The sequence below is a fragment of the Arachis stenosperma genome, chromosome 5 (genome assembly GCF_014773155.1).
Source record: "Arachis stenosperma cultivar V10309 chromosome 5, arast.V10309.gnm1.PFL2, whole genome shotgun sequence".
Taxonomy (NCBI): Eukaryota; Viridiplantae; Streptophyta; class Magnoliopsida; order Fabales; family Fabaceae; genus Arachis; species Arachis stenosperma.
Window position 1 is genome coordinate 529,921 of NC_080381.1, and position 17,728 is coordinate 547,648.

Below are 17,728 nucleotides of genomic sequence, written 5' to 3' on the forward strand. Positions count from 1 at the left end.
ATATATACTTGAATTAACAATTTACAAATTTAAAAGTCTAAATGCAAATATATATTAAATTAATTAGGCCATTGGATAGAACTTTTTTTAATGCCATGTTGGCATAACAAACATACATTTTTTTTAATTACTTTGCAAAATAAAAGGAATAAATATAAAAGTAATCTTTTTATAGATTTCTCTTATTAATAAAGGAGGATGTCATAGTTCTTCACTTCTTGATGCAAATTATTCCACAAAGATAAGTAGACGTAGATAACAAGCAAATAATAATAATAATTAAAAAGTTAACTAGTCTCAGTGCAAAGACATTCTTGGCTGATAAATTCTATGAACTCGATCAAACGATCCAAGTTGTCGTAAGAAGAACCTCCTTCACTCACATTTTTTCGAGCCAAAATCGCCAATTTCTCTGCCGATTGAAGAAACTCCTCCTTCCTATTAACCATAACATCATTTACCATGTTCTCCACAACTTTCCTATCACAAACATCTTTCATGTCCAACCCAACCTTCCAAGAGTCACTCACCAACCTGCTATTCACCTGTTGATCCGCAAAGTATGGCCAGCAAACCATAGGCACTCCAGCCACCACACTCTCTATGGTCGAGTTCCACCCGCAATGCGTCATGAACGCACCAACGCTCTTGTGTGCAAGAACCTCCACTTGCCGCACCCACCCGACCATTAACCCCCTTTCTTTGGTTCCCTCCACCAGCTCTGCCGGTACACTCTCATCTTTGCCTTCTCCGGCGGCTATCATGTCTGACCGCACCACCCATAAAAATCGTATCTTACTGTTAACTAAACCGTACCTAAATGAAAAAATATGTACCAAGAGTTTAATTACATAATAATTAGGAAAATGTAGAAATTTATGTGCAACCAAGCCAACTTCACGTAAAATTGATAGTTGAAAGCTGTTAGATGGTTTGACTGATTTAACTAAATTTTTATCTAACAACTCTCAGCTATCAACTTCACGTGAAGTCGAGTGCACGTGAGTTTCTACATTAGAAAAAATATATATTAATAAGTCATAGATCATTAATATATTAGTGACAAATAAGTCTCTAAAAATTTCTATTTCAGATAGATTAATCTTTATAATTAGATATCAATAAAATCTAAAATGTAAATATTGAAGAATTTATTTGTTATTTTTTTCTAAATTAAATTTTGAATACGAATAAGAATATGAGTATTAACATAGCAACTATTGAAGAATTTATTTGTTATTTTTCTCTAAATTAAATTTTGAATACGAATAAGAATATGAGTATTAACATAGCAACTAATATGTATGAATACGAAGTCATGAATCTATCATTTATATTTGATATTCATAAAATAATTTTATGACAAAAAAATATGATTATTTTAGTAGTTAATTTTTAGTATTAATATGAATAATTTTAAAAATATAATTAGTCGTGTATTTATAAAATTTAATAAAGATAACATAATTTGATATATATATATAATTGTATTACGTGAATAAAAAAAAATAAAAACTTACTACCAGTTACTTTACGAAAAATTAAAAATTAAAAATTATTAAATCATAATTTAGTTAAATATTCAGCTATCAATGTAAAAAAAAAGTGCATGTGATTTTTTTTTAAAAGAAGCCACTTAGATAAAGATATTAAAAATATATTTTTTAAAGATATTTTTTAATAATTAAAATTTAACACATATAACTAATTAAATTGTGTTATTTTTATTAAATTAAACTGGACAAATTAGTTTAAATAAAAAACTAATAAATTAAAATTTGAATCAGTCTAAATTAATATTTTTTATATAAAATAACTACAATATTTTTATTATAAAAAATAATTAAAATATCCCTATTAATATATATATATATAAATATTAATTTTAGAAATTCTAAATTCTAATAGTACGAAGATAGAAAAGAAAAGAGTTAGAATTTAGGATTTTTAAAATTAATATATATAATAGAAGTATTTTAGTTATCTTTTATAATAAAGATATTTTAGTTATTTTCTATAAAAATAATATTAATTTAGATTAGTTCAAAATTTGATTCACCATTTTTTGTTAAATTAATTTGTCTCACCTAATTTTATAAAAAATAATGTGATTTAATTAATTATATGTATTAAATTTTAATTATTAAAAAATATTTTTTTTTATAAATATTTTGATCGTCTTTATCTAAGCCACTATTTTTTCGAAAATAAGACGGGATTAAATAAGCTACACAATTGTATAGCAACATTATATGAGGGACGTGCAAATTGTACCAAAACTCCAAGAGACTCTCCCTTGTCATGGTAGTGATGCTACCAAAGCTGACGTATATCACCGATCTGAATGGCTGAGAATCGAGCCACGCCATGCAACTCGTGTCCTCTTCCCGCATGCTGTTGTTTGACGTCGTTGTATTGGTGGCTGTTGGTGCTCTGCATGCACGGTGTAGATGGAGAGGGCCGACGGTGAAGATGGTAGGGAAGCGGAGGCGTAGGTGGAACAGCGCAGGGGATTCAAGATCATCAAAGGTGTTGAATATGACGGCGCGTGCACGGAGCGTTTGGTGGGTCTCGGAGACAATGGTTTCAAGAGGAATGATCGGTTCGCCCTTGGCACGGTTTGGACGACAGAAACTTGGGAGGTCGCGACATCGGAGCAAGTTTTCCATTCCTGGTATGGTGCTTATGATGCGGTCCATGTCTTCGTCCCCTTCATGGACTTAGTCATGAGATCATTTTGCACATGGTAATGGAGAACTTAGAACTATATGTCATATAGCACAAAAAATGAATGCGCCATTCTTATAACTTTTAACTTCAGATTATTTTTTCAACTGTATAATAATACAGTAAAGAGTAATTTAATATTCTTTCAAATAGGTCCTCAAAATTTATGCCATTAGATAGATTTGTCCCTAAAAAAATTAAGAGAAAGTCGAGACCAGAAGTTTTATTAAAAGGAAAAGTATAAGGGACAGAAATTTTATTGAATTTTGGCCAACATGTAATCAGCAGAAAAATGTGAGCCATTTGATGAAATTTCACATCAATCTCATACTATTAAATCATAATTGATGGCTATTTGATGGCTACTAATCACAAAAGTTGCTGACTCCTAACATTGCTCTTATTAAAATTTGGCTAACACTTAATTATTTAAAAGAAAGTAAGCAATTTTATATCATTAAAAAACATTAATAATAACTAATTAATGGCTATAAATTACAAAATTTTTTGATCCTTAATATTCTTCAAAAATTAATGAGAAATTCGATGTTAATCTTTTCTATTAAAAATCATAAATTTCAGCATCATTTGACCTAGACTAACGGAGATATTTTACATAAAGAATAACAATCTAAGGTGTCTAATTAAGTGATAGGTATCAGTTACAGAACAAAATAATGACATATTAAGTGAAGCCGAAACGTCGTCCTTTTCAAAAGGACATTCATTTCCAAAGGAGCTTCCAAAAATAGGAAACGTCGCTCTTTTAACCCAACTCTTAAACACAGATGTAGAGGTTAAAGACACTACCCTAATTTTAACAGCAACATCCTCCTTTAGACCCACATTTTAAAACAAATAGTCACATAACATTTCTCAAACGGCAAAATATTGTACGTTGTTAAACATTGAACAGAAATATAGGATATAATTCATTCAGGACATGAGATCCATAATCGGACCACTACTAGTTCACAACTTCACATTAATATTCAGGTAAAACTCCAAATAATTTTCCTAACTTTTTCGAGTGTCTATTTAAAAATCTCATTTTTGTTTGTTAGTTTGTTAATTCCTAAGCTTAAAAAAGGGACAAAATTTGTGAGTTTTTGTGGCCAAGTATCAACGTCCCCTGTTAGGCTAAGAAGCAATCCAAAATATCTAATAATGGTACGAAAAGTGGTAGCAGCTAGATAAGATAGTACAGAAACAATGTGGACACCGTAAATCTTTCATCTTTTAATCAGATTGGAAAATATGATAATTTTTTATTTAAAAAGCCCTAAAAAAACATTTTAAGAAGAAAAAAAAATTTTAGTTATTAAAACAGACTATATTAAAATGTATAATGATTCATGAAATATATATTGATTAGTATGTATGGATAATGAAAATATTACACTACCAGCGGTAAGCTATAAATTTTTTATTTATTTATTATGTTATATAAAAATAATTAATAAAATGCATGGTACTATAACATTCAAAAGTTTAAACTGCTAATAATCTAAATTAAATATACTAGCAAATAGATATTTAAAACATATTTTCACCGGATATTATTCATGGTATATGTAATATCGTCACCATATATGAAATTATGAATGCTGATGGTGGAAACTCAAATACAGTCGACTTCATGTGAAGTTGATATCTGAGAGCCGTAAGATGAATTGACTGATTTGACAAAATTTTCATTTAACGGTTTTCAAATATCAACTTCAGGTGAAGTCCACTTCGACTGAATTTTCACCATGGCTGAATGGGTACGGCGTACTTACCTGTAATGGGGAGTTCATTGGAATCAAAGAGGTATGGAATCCAGAAATAAGTCCAGAAAGAAGAAGCACCGATGGTCCGAAAATGAATACTTGCTACTCCAACTTCTTCAGCCATATCATTCGCCAACTTCCCGAAAAACCCATCAGCCACCAAACAAGTCACCTTCTCTTTTACCAAAATGTCCCTTAGAAGAGGCTTACCATGCACCTTCACCGAATGAAGCGGCTCCATAGCTTGCTCCCCTGACCGAGGGTGCTCCTCCGGTAGACCATCAGGGATGCTCTTAAACCGAAGCGTAGGGTAGCGAGCTGCAAGGGATTCTATGTGGCCGAAGCGCGTGAGGCGGTTGTGGATGTGTTCTGTGTTGAGGAAAGTGACGTGGAGGTTGCGGACTGCAAGAAGCTGAGCAAGGTTTAGCATGGAGTTTACGTGTCCCTGTGCTGGACACGGGAAAATCAGAACATGAACTGAACATGTTTGCTGTTGTTTCATTTTCTGTGTGGTTGTTAGTATCAATTATTTTTCAGCTTTTGAAAATTGATTAAATTGTATGATAATAAAAAGACATTTTATTATAATATATGTATATTTGTCCCAGTATTAAAAAATTTTAGATTCGTCAATGCACACGTGGTTCACGTTTCTATATAGTTATGCTTATTAACGCATATAATTCTATCAAGTAGAGGTAGATAACAAACAAAAAATTATTTGCTTATTGGAATTTGGAACATCCACATCCCATAAATTGCAATTGGCCATTGCTATTGCTAACTAGTCTCAGAGCGAAGATGCTCTTGGCTGATCAATTCTATGAAGTCAATCAAACGGTCCAAGTTGTCGTAAGAAGAACCTCCTTCACTCACACTTTTTTGAGCCAAAACTGCCAATTTCTTTGCCGATTGAAGAAACTCCTCCTTCCTATTGACCATTACATCTTTCACCATGTTCTCCACAACGTTCCTATCACAAACATCTTTCATGTCCAACCCAACCTTCCAAGATTCATTCACCAACCTGCTATTCACCTGTTGATCCGCAAAGTATGGCCAGCAAATCATAGGCACACCAGCCACCACACTCTCTATGGTCGAGTTCCACCCGCAATGCGTCATGAATGCACCAACGCTTTTGTGTGAAAGAACTTCCACTTGTGGGACCCACCCAACCATTAACCCTCTTTCTTTGGTTCCCTCCACCAGCTCTGCCGGTACACTCTCATCTTTGCCTTCCCCGGCGGCTATCATGTCTGACCGCACCACCCACAAAAATCGCATCTTACTGTTAACCAAACCGTACCTAAATGAAAAAATAGGTACCAAGAGTTTAATTAGAGGAAAAACTCATATCCAGTCGACTTCACGTGAAGTTGATTGTTGAGAGTTATTAAATGAAAATTTAGTTAAATCAGTCAAATTATCTCACGGCTAATTAGATAATAATTACAGTTTTGTTAGGTAGACAATAACTTTTGTGAATAATGTGAACAATAAACTCTATAATTGACATAATAAAATAATATTCCACTCTTAAATTACTTTCTAAATCCTAATAATAACCATCTGTATATCTAATAAATTAAACATCCAGTTATTGTTCATATTGTTTAATATTCTTATTGTTTTTTTATACTTTTCCTAATAATTAATATAACAATAGATATATATATATGATAGATCAAAATATATATTTTTTGATATGTACCTGAATTTCAAATATGAATATGTTTATTAAATATAGAAACTTCGTGATATATTGATACCAAAAATTAGCTATAAATCAAAACATTTATAGAAATTAAATGACTACTCACATTAAGATGTATGTCTTTTATGTCTTTATGTGAAATTTTTTTTAAGAAATTGATATTTATTATATTAAATAATTTAGTAAAAAATATAAAAAAATTAATAAAATATATTAAATTATCTAATAGTTTATATAAACATATTTTGATATGATTAGTCACTTAAGAGATTATATTTGGTATTCACAAAAAAAAATAAAAAAAATAATTTTAAAAATATAATTAGTCACATATTTATAAATTCAAATTAATAAAAGTAATTCAGTTTAATATTAATATGCAGTTTCATATGAAATTAATAATTAAAAATTATTAAATAATAATTTAATTAAATTTATTAAATTATTTAAAGTTAAATCTATATATTATGTGTGCATAAAAAAACAATCACTAAAATAAAGTATATGTAAAGGTGAAAACTCAAGTGTAGTTAACTTCACTTAAAATTAATATTTGAGAGTCATTAGATAATTTAACTGATTTGACTAATTTTTATTTAACAGCTCTTAGATATTAGAATTTTCACTACTCTGAAATGTAAATACCAAAACTCCAAGAGACTCTCCCGCGTGACGGTAGTGACGCTACCAAAGCTGACGTATATGACTGATCTGAATGGCTGAGAATCGAGCCACGCCATGCAACTCATGTCCTCTTCCCAGATGCTGTTGTTTGACGTCATTGTATTGGCGGCGGTTGGTGCTCTGGATTCACGGTGTTGATGGAGAGGGCCGACTGTGAAGATGGTAGGGAAACGGCGGCGTAGGTGGGACAACACAGGGGCTTCAAGATCATCAAAGGTGTTGAATATGACCGCGCGTGCACGGAGCGTTTGGTGGGTCTCAGAGACAATGGTTTCCAGAGGAATGAACGGTTCACCCTTGGCCCGGTTTGGACGACAGAAACTTGGGAGGTCTCGACATCGAAGCAAGTTTTCCATTCCCGCTATGGTGCTTATGATGCGGTCCATGTCCTCTTCCCCTTCAAGGATTTTGGACATAACATACCACATGCTATTAGTCATCACATCCTTTTTTGGATCGGAGGTCCATGTTTAATTTCTTTTATTTCTAACTTTAAGGGACTAATTGGTCTTATTATTATTTGTAAATTTAAAATTCAACATATTATTAATATATAAAGAAGTATAAACATTAAGGTGACTACTGCAAATAGAAAGTTTAATTTGAAACTAATACAGATTTATTATAAAAAAAAAAAAAAACAAAACTGAAAGGACAAAATTTGTGAGTTTTTTTATATCAGGGATAAGGCGAAAAATCCAAAAACATCCAATAATTGTATGAAAAGTGATAGTAGCGGAGATAAGATAGTACAGATCGAGATAACGTGCACAACCACCACGCCATATATATTTCATCTTTTACTCAAATTCAAAAATAAGATAATTTTTTGTTTTGAAAAAATTCCTGAAAAATATTTTAAGCAGAAAAAAAAGAGATCTAGTTATTAAGACACAGATTTTATTGAAATGTAGCATAAATAAACCCTTCTGATTATATTGAAATGTGTATTATTGTCACATTATGGATCAGAAACTATTACATTATCAGTGCTAAAGTATAACTTTTTTTATTTATTATGTTATATAAAAAATTAAGGTAAAATAATTAATAAAAATGCATGCTATAACCTTCAAATTTTACACGGCTAATAATAATGTGGTGGACTATAGTAAAAATTTTATAATTGTTTTCATGTGAAAATATTTTCTTTTGACTTTTAGATGATAGATTAGACGGTTAGATTTTGATATTTATAAAAATATTATTTTTATTCAAAGTGTATCTAAATAAATAAATTATATTTTTAAATAAAATATCTTTAAAAGATGTTTTTACTATTTTGAGTATTTGCCATAATCTAAATTAATAAATCTACATTTTCGGTGGTGTACTATTGTAATCATGTATGATACAGTAAGAAACAAGATAAGGATTAAGGAATATGAGGCACATAGCATACCTGTAACAGGGAGTTCATTGGAATCAAAGAGGTACGGAATCCAGAAATAAGTCCAGAAGCAAGAAGCTCCTATGGTCCGAAAATGAATAATTGGTACTCCAATTTCTTCAGCCAAATCATTCGCCAACTTTCCGAAAAACCCATCAGCCACCAAACAAGTCACCTTTTCTTTTACCAAAATGTCTCTCAAAAGAGGCTTACCATGCACCTTCACCGAATGAAGCGGCTCCACGGATCGCTCCCCTGAGCGAGGGTGCTCCTCCGGTAGACCATCAGGGATGGTCTTAAACCGCAGTGTAGGGTAGCGAGCCGGGAGGGATTCTATGTCGGCGAAGCGCGTGAGGCGGTTGTGGATGTGTTCGGTGTTTAGGAAAGTGACGTGGAGGTTGCGGAGTGCAAGGAGCTGAGCAAGGTTTAGCATGGAGTTGACGTGGCCCTGTGCTGGACATGGGAAGATCAGAACATGAGCTGAAGATGTTTGCGGCGGTTTCATTTTTCGCGTGCTCGTTGAGATTACAACTCCTGGGGGAAGCCTAATTTCCTATATAATGGAAGCTAAGACAAGGTTTGGAAGGGAATGGGAGTATGGTACCATATATAATCATATAACATATATAGATTCTTATGGGCAAATAATGTCTGATCATGTGCCGGTGCAAGCGGTATTCTTTGATTTTTACACGCAACTCCGTCAACTAACGGAGCTTTTAACATGAGAAAAAGTATAGAGGAACGACAATTAAATCTCCATTTTGATCACTTAGATTCACATAATTATCTATTTTAGTTTCCGAAATTTAAAATTATATATACTGGACTTCTACATTTAAGTCCGGATACTAATATGGTCTTTCGATTCTTTTTGGTAATGACCAGACAAATAAATGCTAAGATGATACTCTTTCTACCACGTTGGATGATGAGTAAATGACATCATATCGTTTACCCTAAACGCTCAAACAAGTTAGAAATGAAGAATAGTGGAGATAGAGAAGAAGAATACTTTATTTTAGGTTTCCATAGTTTCTTCTCTCTTTCATATACAAAGCGACAACATTTCTGACTTGTTTGGATGTCAAGGGTAAACGGCGTCGTTTACTCATCATCAAGTGTGGTAGGAAAGGTGTCATCTCAGCACTCTGTTTGCCTAGTCATCCCCGAAAAGACACTACACCATATCCGGCAAATAGCAGCGGTTATTTATAGGATTAGCAGCGGTTTTTAACCGCTGCCATACAGATAGCAGCGGTTGATACACCCGCAGAAAGATAGCGTGCGGCTAAACCGTTTGCAGCGGTTAAGAGCAACCGCTGGACAACCGCTGTTAAATAGTATTTTGCAGCGGTATAATTTTGCAGCGGTTCTTTCCGCTACAAAATCGCAAGAATATCATTGCTTGACAACCGCTGCAAAATGATGTCCGTTGACATATTCCGTTAGGATCTAGCAGCGGATTTAAAACCGCTGCCAAATGTGGAGTTACACTTTTTTTTATAAAAAAACCCGAATTTACACTAGAATATGCCAGTTCTATTATTCTTTATACATTATTCCACTCAATTGTGTTACCTAATTAAAATAAATAATAGTCAATCAAACTACAACACCAGAAACAAAACAAAAATATATGCAAAAGTGAATCATTTTAATAATTAATTGAATTTAGTGCATCGATGACTGTAAACTACAGATAAAGTTACCAAAATGAACAACTAAAAATAAATATCTCAAAAGTCATTATGACAGTGAAAAATTAAAAGTGTATTTAGATTCCAACATTCATAATTCAAATAATTAGCTGCCCGCACATCATATTGCATGGGATGAGGTTGGTGCACTTCTCAAAGAATCCAAATCTGCAGCTATTTCAGGTGGCAAACTACCTCCTTGTTGCTGAATTATGTAGCTTAACAAATTTTCCATACTCTGCATTTTTGCCTTCCCCTCTGCCTCCCTTTTCCTCTGCTGCTGCTGCCTTGAGTTCTGCTGACTCCGCCTTAAGTTCTGCTGACTCCGCCTTAAGTTCTGCTGCCTCCGCCTTAAGTTTTGCAATCTCCATCTGATACTCCTCAATTTGTACACCGTAATCAGACTGCTGTGGAATGCTACGAAAACACTGACTGGAACATGGACCAAAACCAAGTCCACGAACTCTTCCTGGGTGCTACTTGCCAAGCACTTGTGCAAGGGAATCATTATGTGAAAATTCCTTGCTGGAGGGGTCTTCGCTCTCAATGTGTTCAATTGCTTCCTGCAAACATGTGATATCTGGATTTACACTAATTTAAATTCAACAGTACTACCTTAATATAGAAATATGAAAAAGTAAACAACATGATTTACCCCAACCAGACGCGCATCTTCATTCATATAGGAACCATTCTTTTTTTTATGACTCATGGTCCATCCCTCTCCTCTACCAATAGGCCTTCCCTGTCGTAGCTCCTATAACAATCATCAACACAATCATATATCAGACAACACTATATTACCAGATACACGTCACCATTCTAGAAACGAATTTAGATTAATTACTTCTTCGTGTCTCTTTCTTGCCATCATTTTAGAACCTCCGGTATGTGTGTACAGTTGCTTTGAACGATTAGCAACATTTTTTTTACACTTCTCCTACACACAAAACGACAAACATGAATGTTATCGGGATAAATTACTAATACTTTTAATGGTTTCATAAGTCAGGCATGTACAATATGAGGAAACACAAAAAAGAAAAAGGTGATGAAATTTTTGGTAGTAGTTTTTCCTCTATCACAATAAATTCAGCATATTTAATAGTAATTCATGACGATTTAAAATCGAATACAATTAAATTTCAACTAAGCATTTGTTACCTTTGTGTCCTCGCTCAACCGATATTCAAGAAACTTTTTCCAGTGATTTGCCTCTATTCCTGCTGGCTTACGCTTGAGGTTTTGGTCAAAAGTCAGTTCTTCGTCATAAACCTTATGGAACAAATGATTCCTTGCGTTCCTCCAGGAATTTCCTATCCTTTGTACAATTTTCCGCTTTATGATCCCTTTTCCATCGTCCTTATAGTGGAAGACTCGCTACAAGTAGTTTAGATCATAAGATAACACAACAAACCTGATAACTATATTGACATCAATGTTTTAACACCATCATTCTAACATTTAACTTTAACTCCAAATCCATTCGACATCACAGAAGAAACCCAACATGCACTATCCTTCTCTACTTTATCAGACTAAAACAAAAAAATAGAAAACCAAAAAAATCCACATACTAACAGAGAATTGCAGGACATAAAAACAGCAACCCCATAGATAGCAAATAATTAAATAAATCTCTCAACAAATAATTAAAACCACAATATATTCCAAAATATCAAAGTTAGGAAGGTAACAGAATCAGCTTGTGCGAGTGTTTTCCATATTTATCTTAACTTGACATTTTCATTTAACCGGAAATCATAACCTATAGATACTCACTCTCCAATTCTTTACTATACGAGCAGCTTTAACATTCTCCTGAGGTTTCTAAGTTTTATCATTATTATTGTTATTATTGTTATTATTATTACTACAACTACTAGTTACATTGCCATACATGAAGGACCGGATTAATTGTGGCTTAAGTTATTTAATAATGATCTGCAATTCAAGATATACCAAAAAAAAAGCATTTGCGAAATAAGCATTGGTAACGCATTACTTTATAAAACAAAACTAAACATTACCTTAAACTGGTCAAATGCATGCTCCTTGGAAGCCTTGCTCATTGTCTTCCAACTTTTTTCACCAATTGGCAACTGTTGAAAATCAGACGCCAATGTCCCCAAGAACCCGCTCAATAGGCCCGCTGCCTGACCAACTTGTTGCAACTATTTGTTATGGTTTAGCACGATCTTCTTTCTAGGAGGAAGTGCCAATGCCTCCTTAACAGTCAGCTCCATAGGATAAGTGACACCATTTTCTAACAGATGGAACAAACTTTAAATGTTAGTTTACTAAGCGAATTATAATGCACGGAGAAGAGTAATTATATTTTCTAAGAGACAAACATCAAAAGAATACCTATGACATCAACAACCCAATAATCGGTGTCTTTTTTTTGCCGTTGACATGGGCTTGGCGTTCAACTTCACGTGCAGCAATTAAGTCGTCCACATGGTCATCGAACGACTTGACCTCATCCGCCTCCGGGTCATAGTCTTCATCTTCTGATTGGTCATCTATGACTTCATGTAAATCCGGTTGCTTTGTATTTGTCGCAGGAGCTCCATCGTCCCCAATGTCACTTGACGCAGCCAGCCGTGCTTCATTGCGCGGTGGTCTAAATGGTATACCCTTTACACAGGATTGTCGAGCACCGTTGCCGGAATGCGGAGGTGGACGCGTTCTAGCACGTTGCTGTGCAGAAGAAGTATTTGCACCCGTATCATGTGTTGCATCCGTGTGCTAAAAAAAAGTAGTTAGTACATCAACCAATTTATTTTAGTATAACCAGAACTTATATTGAACAAAGGTCTATCCTAAAAGGCAAATGAATATTTGATCTAAGTTGTGCAGTAAAACACGTACCGGAGTAGCGTATGTTCGACTATTAGGGGCAGGTGCAGGTCCGGCTGCAGTACTAACGGTGTACCGAGGTTTCCTTGGCATTTGACTATTACTTTACACAACACAAGGTCATTAGACAAGTAGCAAGATAACAACAATTTAAAACTCAATAGTGCACAATGATTATATCAATTACATGTATCAAGTTTCAAACAATATAGTACACTATTTAAAAATTTTAAGAGCTCAATATTAATAATTACATAAAATTTATTAAGTAATTCAACAATTAAAAGTGATAATATAGGAGACAAATTTGGTGGTGTTGAACATCTACCGCAGTAACTTTTCACTAAACAAATATATCAATATATACATAATCTACATTTACTAATCTCTAGATGAGTTTATATATATATATATATATATATATATATATATGCTATATTGCTTTAATTTATTTTTTTTACAATAAAGATACATATCTTCTTACATGTTTTTAAAGTCTACTAGAAATTTTAATGTATATTACCAATAACCACCATTATGATCACTTAATTTTTTGTAACTTTAAGATTTTTTAAGCAATAATCCAGTTTTAAAACTGGTTGTTAGAAACTCCATTTGTAAAACCACAAATTTTTAAAAAGTAGAATTAATACTATAGCCTTCTTACTCTATTTAAAATTTTTGTAGGTATTCTCTACTATAGTCTAAATCCAAACAAAATAGAAGACCCCTAGCTTTAATTTTTTAGACTTCACATCTAGGCCCAAAATTTAATTTGATTTTTTTAGACTTCACATCTAGACCCAAAATTCAATTTGATTTCAGGTGACACCTCAAAATAATAGCAGTGAATCAAATGATTATTTTTAATAATTTAAAAAAATGTTAATTGTTTCATTTTAAATTCAAATATATAAAAATAAATATTTTAGAATTTGAACCAATAACACAATTTAGCTTTTTATTTTTTAATTGACAATTATATATTTTTTGAATTAATATATTAATTAAAAATAAAAATATCAATAAATTAATAAAATCGTACCGAGGAACGCACCGAGGTTGCGACAGATCTGGTGAGCGACGGCTGCTTCGCGGTGACGGGAACGGCGACTTAATGGAAGGATTGAATGTGCGCCACGAAGGGAAAGGCAGCTACTTGAGGACCAAAGGCGGCGGCACGCAGATATGGCTGGCGGCGGGTGAACTCCGACGCGTTGAGAGGAGAGTTCGCGGAGACCTTTACCAGACGGATCTGGTGAGCGACGGCTGCTTCGCGGTGACGGGAACGGCGGTTTAATGAAGGATTGTATGTGCGCGACGGAGGGAAAGGCAGCTACTTGAGGACCATATGCGGCGGCACGCGGATATGGGTGGCGGCAGGTGAAGTCTGATGCGTTGGAGGAGAGTTCGCGGTTTCCTTGTCCTGACGGCGGCAATGCATTTGCTTCTCCTCATTTGTGTTGGAGTAGCTCCACTTAGGGTTTAATGTGGGCTGAAAATAAAAGGAAAGCCCTTGATTGAATGACACGGCCAGATCACTGTTCGGTTCGCCCGAACCGGATCTCAGCCCGTTAAATATTTTACTGGTTGACCGGTTGACTCAGTACTATATAAATATATAAAAAATAGTCATAAATTTAAAATTTTAATGTAAAATACATATTTTTACTAATATTTTAAAAATATCAAAAATGTGTCTTGTACGTCAAAAATGCTATTTAAAATAATTTAATTTTTAATGATTGTTTTTGAAAACAATCATCTTACACTATTTTTTTATGCTATAATTTTTTGAAAATGTCTTGATGAATTTTAATAAATTTTTGAATGATATTTTTCGTTTACTAACTTTTCACTTCTATTTGATATACAGTTCGGACTACCTTTTTTTGGCATCTTTGACCTACAGACATAAGGTGCGTAACGAGTTATGTGTATATGTTAGACTAATGATTTTTGTGAGGTACTCCATGAATGAACTCATATGAATGAGTATTATATCTAAAAATTCTTGTTGTTATTTTTTGCCAAACAGTAATTGGCAAAAAAATTTATCGTCCTATTATAACTGTATTTATGTGGAGTATGTTTTGTTTTATTTAGGGGTGGCAAAAAATTTTATCCCCTTATTATAACTGTATTTGTTTTTTTACATGTTCGTATACATGCTCTAATTTTTTGACGTATTTTTTAAAATAAAGATGTTTTCAGATACGGATACATGTAATGAGTTGTGAGGGCAAGTCCCCCCACTAGCATTTTGGAAAAAAACAAAAAAAATATATGTATAAATATATATGTGTCCCATTGAAAAATTATATTTGCTCCCACATTTAAAAAAAATACATATTACTTTGTGTCAAAATATTTATTTTATATATATTTTTAAAGTTTTAGAATTAAATTTTGATATATTATAAAATAAAAATATATATTAAATCAATTTAATAAAAAACAAAATATTATTATTGATATATTATTTAATTAATGAATTTATTTAGTTGACGGTTATATATCTGATTTTTTTTTCTACTTCACTTTAATATTTACTAAATTAGCCGACTCCACTTAGTGGGACAAGGCTTTGTTGTTGTTGTTGTTTAATATTTACTAAATTGAAGAATTTTATATTGAATATTTATTTTAATAATTATTTATCAAACATAAATTAAAGTAAAAATCAATTAAAATATTAATACATTTTGTACTTTTATCTATCTAAGTAATTAACTCTATTATTACAATTATCTGAAACCAACTTTTTGGGCTTTCTTTTATTAAATAATTAAATAATTATTAAATAATCTATAAAACATATAATGAGAATATGAGAAATTTGATGCATAATTTTTTTTTCTAAAACTCTATTCATCATACGTAATTCATAAAAAGTATGTATTCTTTCATTATTGATTAAAAAATAATATATTTATATCTTGATTAGTTTCATTTATTATTATTATTATTGTTATTATTATTATTATTATTTACTGCATATTTTAGTATAAATTTAAATGTTCTTAGTTGCACACGTATTTTACCATACCTATATTTGGTGTATTATAGACATGGACAAAACCTGGATTCTTAAGTCACGAGATAGCATAGAATATAAACAAGGACTGAATATGTTCCTAGACTTTGCATTTGCGAATGTATCGTCGGATAACATGATAAAGTGTCCATGCCCTCGATGTGGGTTTCAATTTATGTAAATAAGAGAGGATGCGTACGACCACCTGTTGATGAAGTCGTTTCCCGCTGGGTATACTTTGTGGTTGCGTCATGGTGAGAAACCAGCTGAGGAGAGCTCTAGTTGCACACCGATAGTTGAGAACCCTACCCCCGACGTGAATCCATATCTTCAAATGGTACACGAGGCATTTAACTTCACAATGCCTACTGGAAGTGAGGAGACCACAACAGCGGATCCTATAGAAGACGATGATATAGAGTTGCCATACGATGGTCCAAGTCGCGATGCACAGGATTTTGCCGATCTTCTTGCGGATGGAACGGAGGAGTTATATCCCGGCTGCTCGAAGTACTCAAAATTATCTTTCCTAGTGAAACTTTATCACATTAAGTGTATGTGTGGTGTGAGTGACAAGGCTATGTCGATAATTCTGGACTTATTGCGGGATGTATTTGAGCAAGCCAAATTCCCGTCCACTTTGTATGAAGCCAAGAAAACTATCCGAAAGTTAGGGATTGAGTACAAAAAGGTTGATGCATGCCCGAATGATTGCATGTTGTACCGAGGTGAGTATGAGAACGCGACAAAATGCAAGCAGTGTGGGACTTCACGATGGAAGCAGAAGACGCGAAAGGGTTCCGTTACGAAACTAAAAATACCTGTCAAAAAAAATGGAAAGCCTCTCCCAGCAAAGTCTCTCCGTTACTTTCCTCTTATACCACGACTGCAACGGTTATTCATGTGTAGCAAAACTTCATCTGACATGTTATGGAATAAAGAGGCAGACAATAACGATGGGTACTTGAGGCATCCAAGGGACGCTGAAGCATGGAAAGACTTTGATGCAAAGTATCCTGTCTTTTCCAACGATGCTCGCAGTGTTCGCTTAGCCTTAGCAAGTGACGGTTTTAATCCTTTCAGAAATATGAGTACGACGTATTCCATTTGGCCGGTGATTCTTATTCCGTACAATCTTCTTCCTTGGCTATGCATGAAACAGTCATCTTTTATACTATCTATGATTATTCCCGGTCCTAAAATGCCGGGTAACGACATTGATGTTTATTTGGAGCCCCTGGTGAATGAGTTAAAGCAACTCTGGGATGGCGTTGAAACTTATGACGCTAATAAGGGGACCACTTTCAAGATGCGGGCGGCGTTAATGTGGACTATTAGCGATTTTTCAGGGTTGGGAAATTTGTCTGGGTGGAACACGTACAGTGGGTTAGCTTGTCCTACGTGTAACGTGGACGCTAAGGCTCATCGACTAACATTCAGTCGAAAATGGTGTTACACGAGCCATCGCCGCTTCTTGAATCAGGGCCATAAATATAGAGTAGACCGGACTAGATTTGACGGAGAAGTTGAAAGCAGAGATCCACCGAAAAAGTATTCTGGAATAGATGTCTTAAGGCAGCAGTCTAACTTGCAAGTATCGTTTGGGAAGAACCCAACTCTGACAATAAAAAGATGACGCATTGGTGAAGATGCAAATCAAGATGACTCGGTTTGGAAAAAGAGGAGTGTGTTCTTTGAACTCCCGTACTAGAAGGATCACATGCTGCGTCATAACCTTGACGTGATGCACATAGAAAGGAACATTTGTGAGAATGTGGTCTACACTATCTTAAATGATAGCGTCGAATCAAAAGATAATCTTAAAGTGCGCAAAGATTT

The 17,728-nt window shown here is 33.6% G+C and overlaps 3 protein-coding genes across 3 annotated transcripts; 1 reads left to right on the forward strand and 2 right to left on the reverse strand.

Moving 5' to 3' along the window:
- Positions 1–181: 181 nt before the first annotated feature.
- LOC130982646 (7-deoxyloganetic acid glucosyltransferase-like) lies at positions 182–5,062 on the reverse strand. The gene is made up of 3 exons (XM_057906690.1): positions 4,509–5,062; positions 2,275–2,710; positions 182–816 (listed from the first exon to the last, which is right to left on the reverse strand). The coding sequence occupies exons 1-3, from the start codon at positions 4,999–5,001 to the stop codon at positions 288–290; spliced, it is 1,458 nt and encodes a 485-aa protein (XP_057762673.1). The 5' UTR covers positions 5,002–5,062; the 3' UTR covers positions 182–287.
- A 46-nt stretch (positions 5,063–5,108) lies between these two features.
- LOC130982647 (7-deoxyloganetic acid glucosyltransferase-like) lies at positions 5,109–8,958 on the reverse strand. The gene is made up of 3 exons (XM_057906691.1): positions 8,303–8,958; positions 6,862–7,297; positions 5,109–5,808 (listed from the first exon to the last, which is right to left on the reverse strand). Exons 1-3 carry the CDS (start codon positions 8,793–8,795, stop codon positions 5,280–5,282), a joined length of 1,458 nt encoding a protein of 485 aa, XP_057762674.1. The 5' UTR covers positions 8,796–8,958; the 3' UTR covers positions 5,109–5,279.
- A 7,142-nt stretch (positions 8,959–16,100) lies between these two features.
- On the forward strand, positions 16,101–17,525 carry LOC130979432 (uncharacterized). The gene has a single exon (XM_057902879.1). It carries the CDS (start codon positions 16,101–16,103, stop codon positions 17,523–17,525), a length of 1,425 nt encoding a protein of 474 aa, XP_057758862.1.
- The last annotated feature ends 203 nt before the right edge of the window (positions 17,526–17,728 follow it).

Excerpts from the sequence above, each read along its gene's own strand:
- LOC130982647 (XM_057906691.1), bottom strand. The coding sequence starts at position 8,795 with ATGAAACCGCCGCAAACATCTTCAGCTCATGTTCTGATCTTCCCATGT. Across the intron at positions 7,298-8,302 it reads CAATGAACTCCCTGTTACAG|GGGAAGAGGACATGGACCGC; the intron begins GTATGCTATGTG and ends AAATCCTTGAAG. Across the intron at positions 5,809-6,861 it reads GAGAGTCTCTTGGAGTTTTG|GTACGGTTTGGTTAACAGTA; the intron begins GTATTTACATTT and ends TTTTTCATTTAG.
- LOC130982646 (XM_057906690.1), bottom strand. The coding sequence starts at position 5,001 with ATGAAACAACAGCAAACATGTTCAGTTCATGTTCTGATTTTCCCGTGT. Across the intron at positions 2,711-4,508 it reads CAATGAACTCCCCATTACAG|GGGACGAAGACATGGACCGC; the intron begins GTAAGTACGCCG and ends AAGTCCATGAAG. Across the intron at positions 817-2,274 it reads GAGAGTCTCTTGGAGTTTTG|GTACGGTTTAGTTAACAGTA; the intron begins GTACAATTTGCA and ends TTTTTCATTTAG.
- LOC130979432 (XM_057902879.1), top strand. The coding sequence starts at position 16,101 with ATGAAGTCGTTTCCCGCTGGGTATACTTTGTGGTTGCGTCATGGTGAG.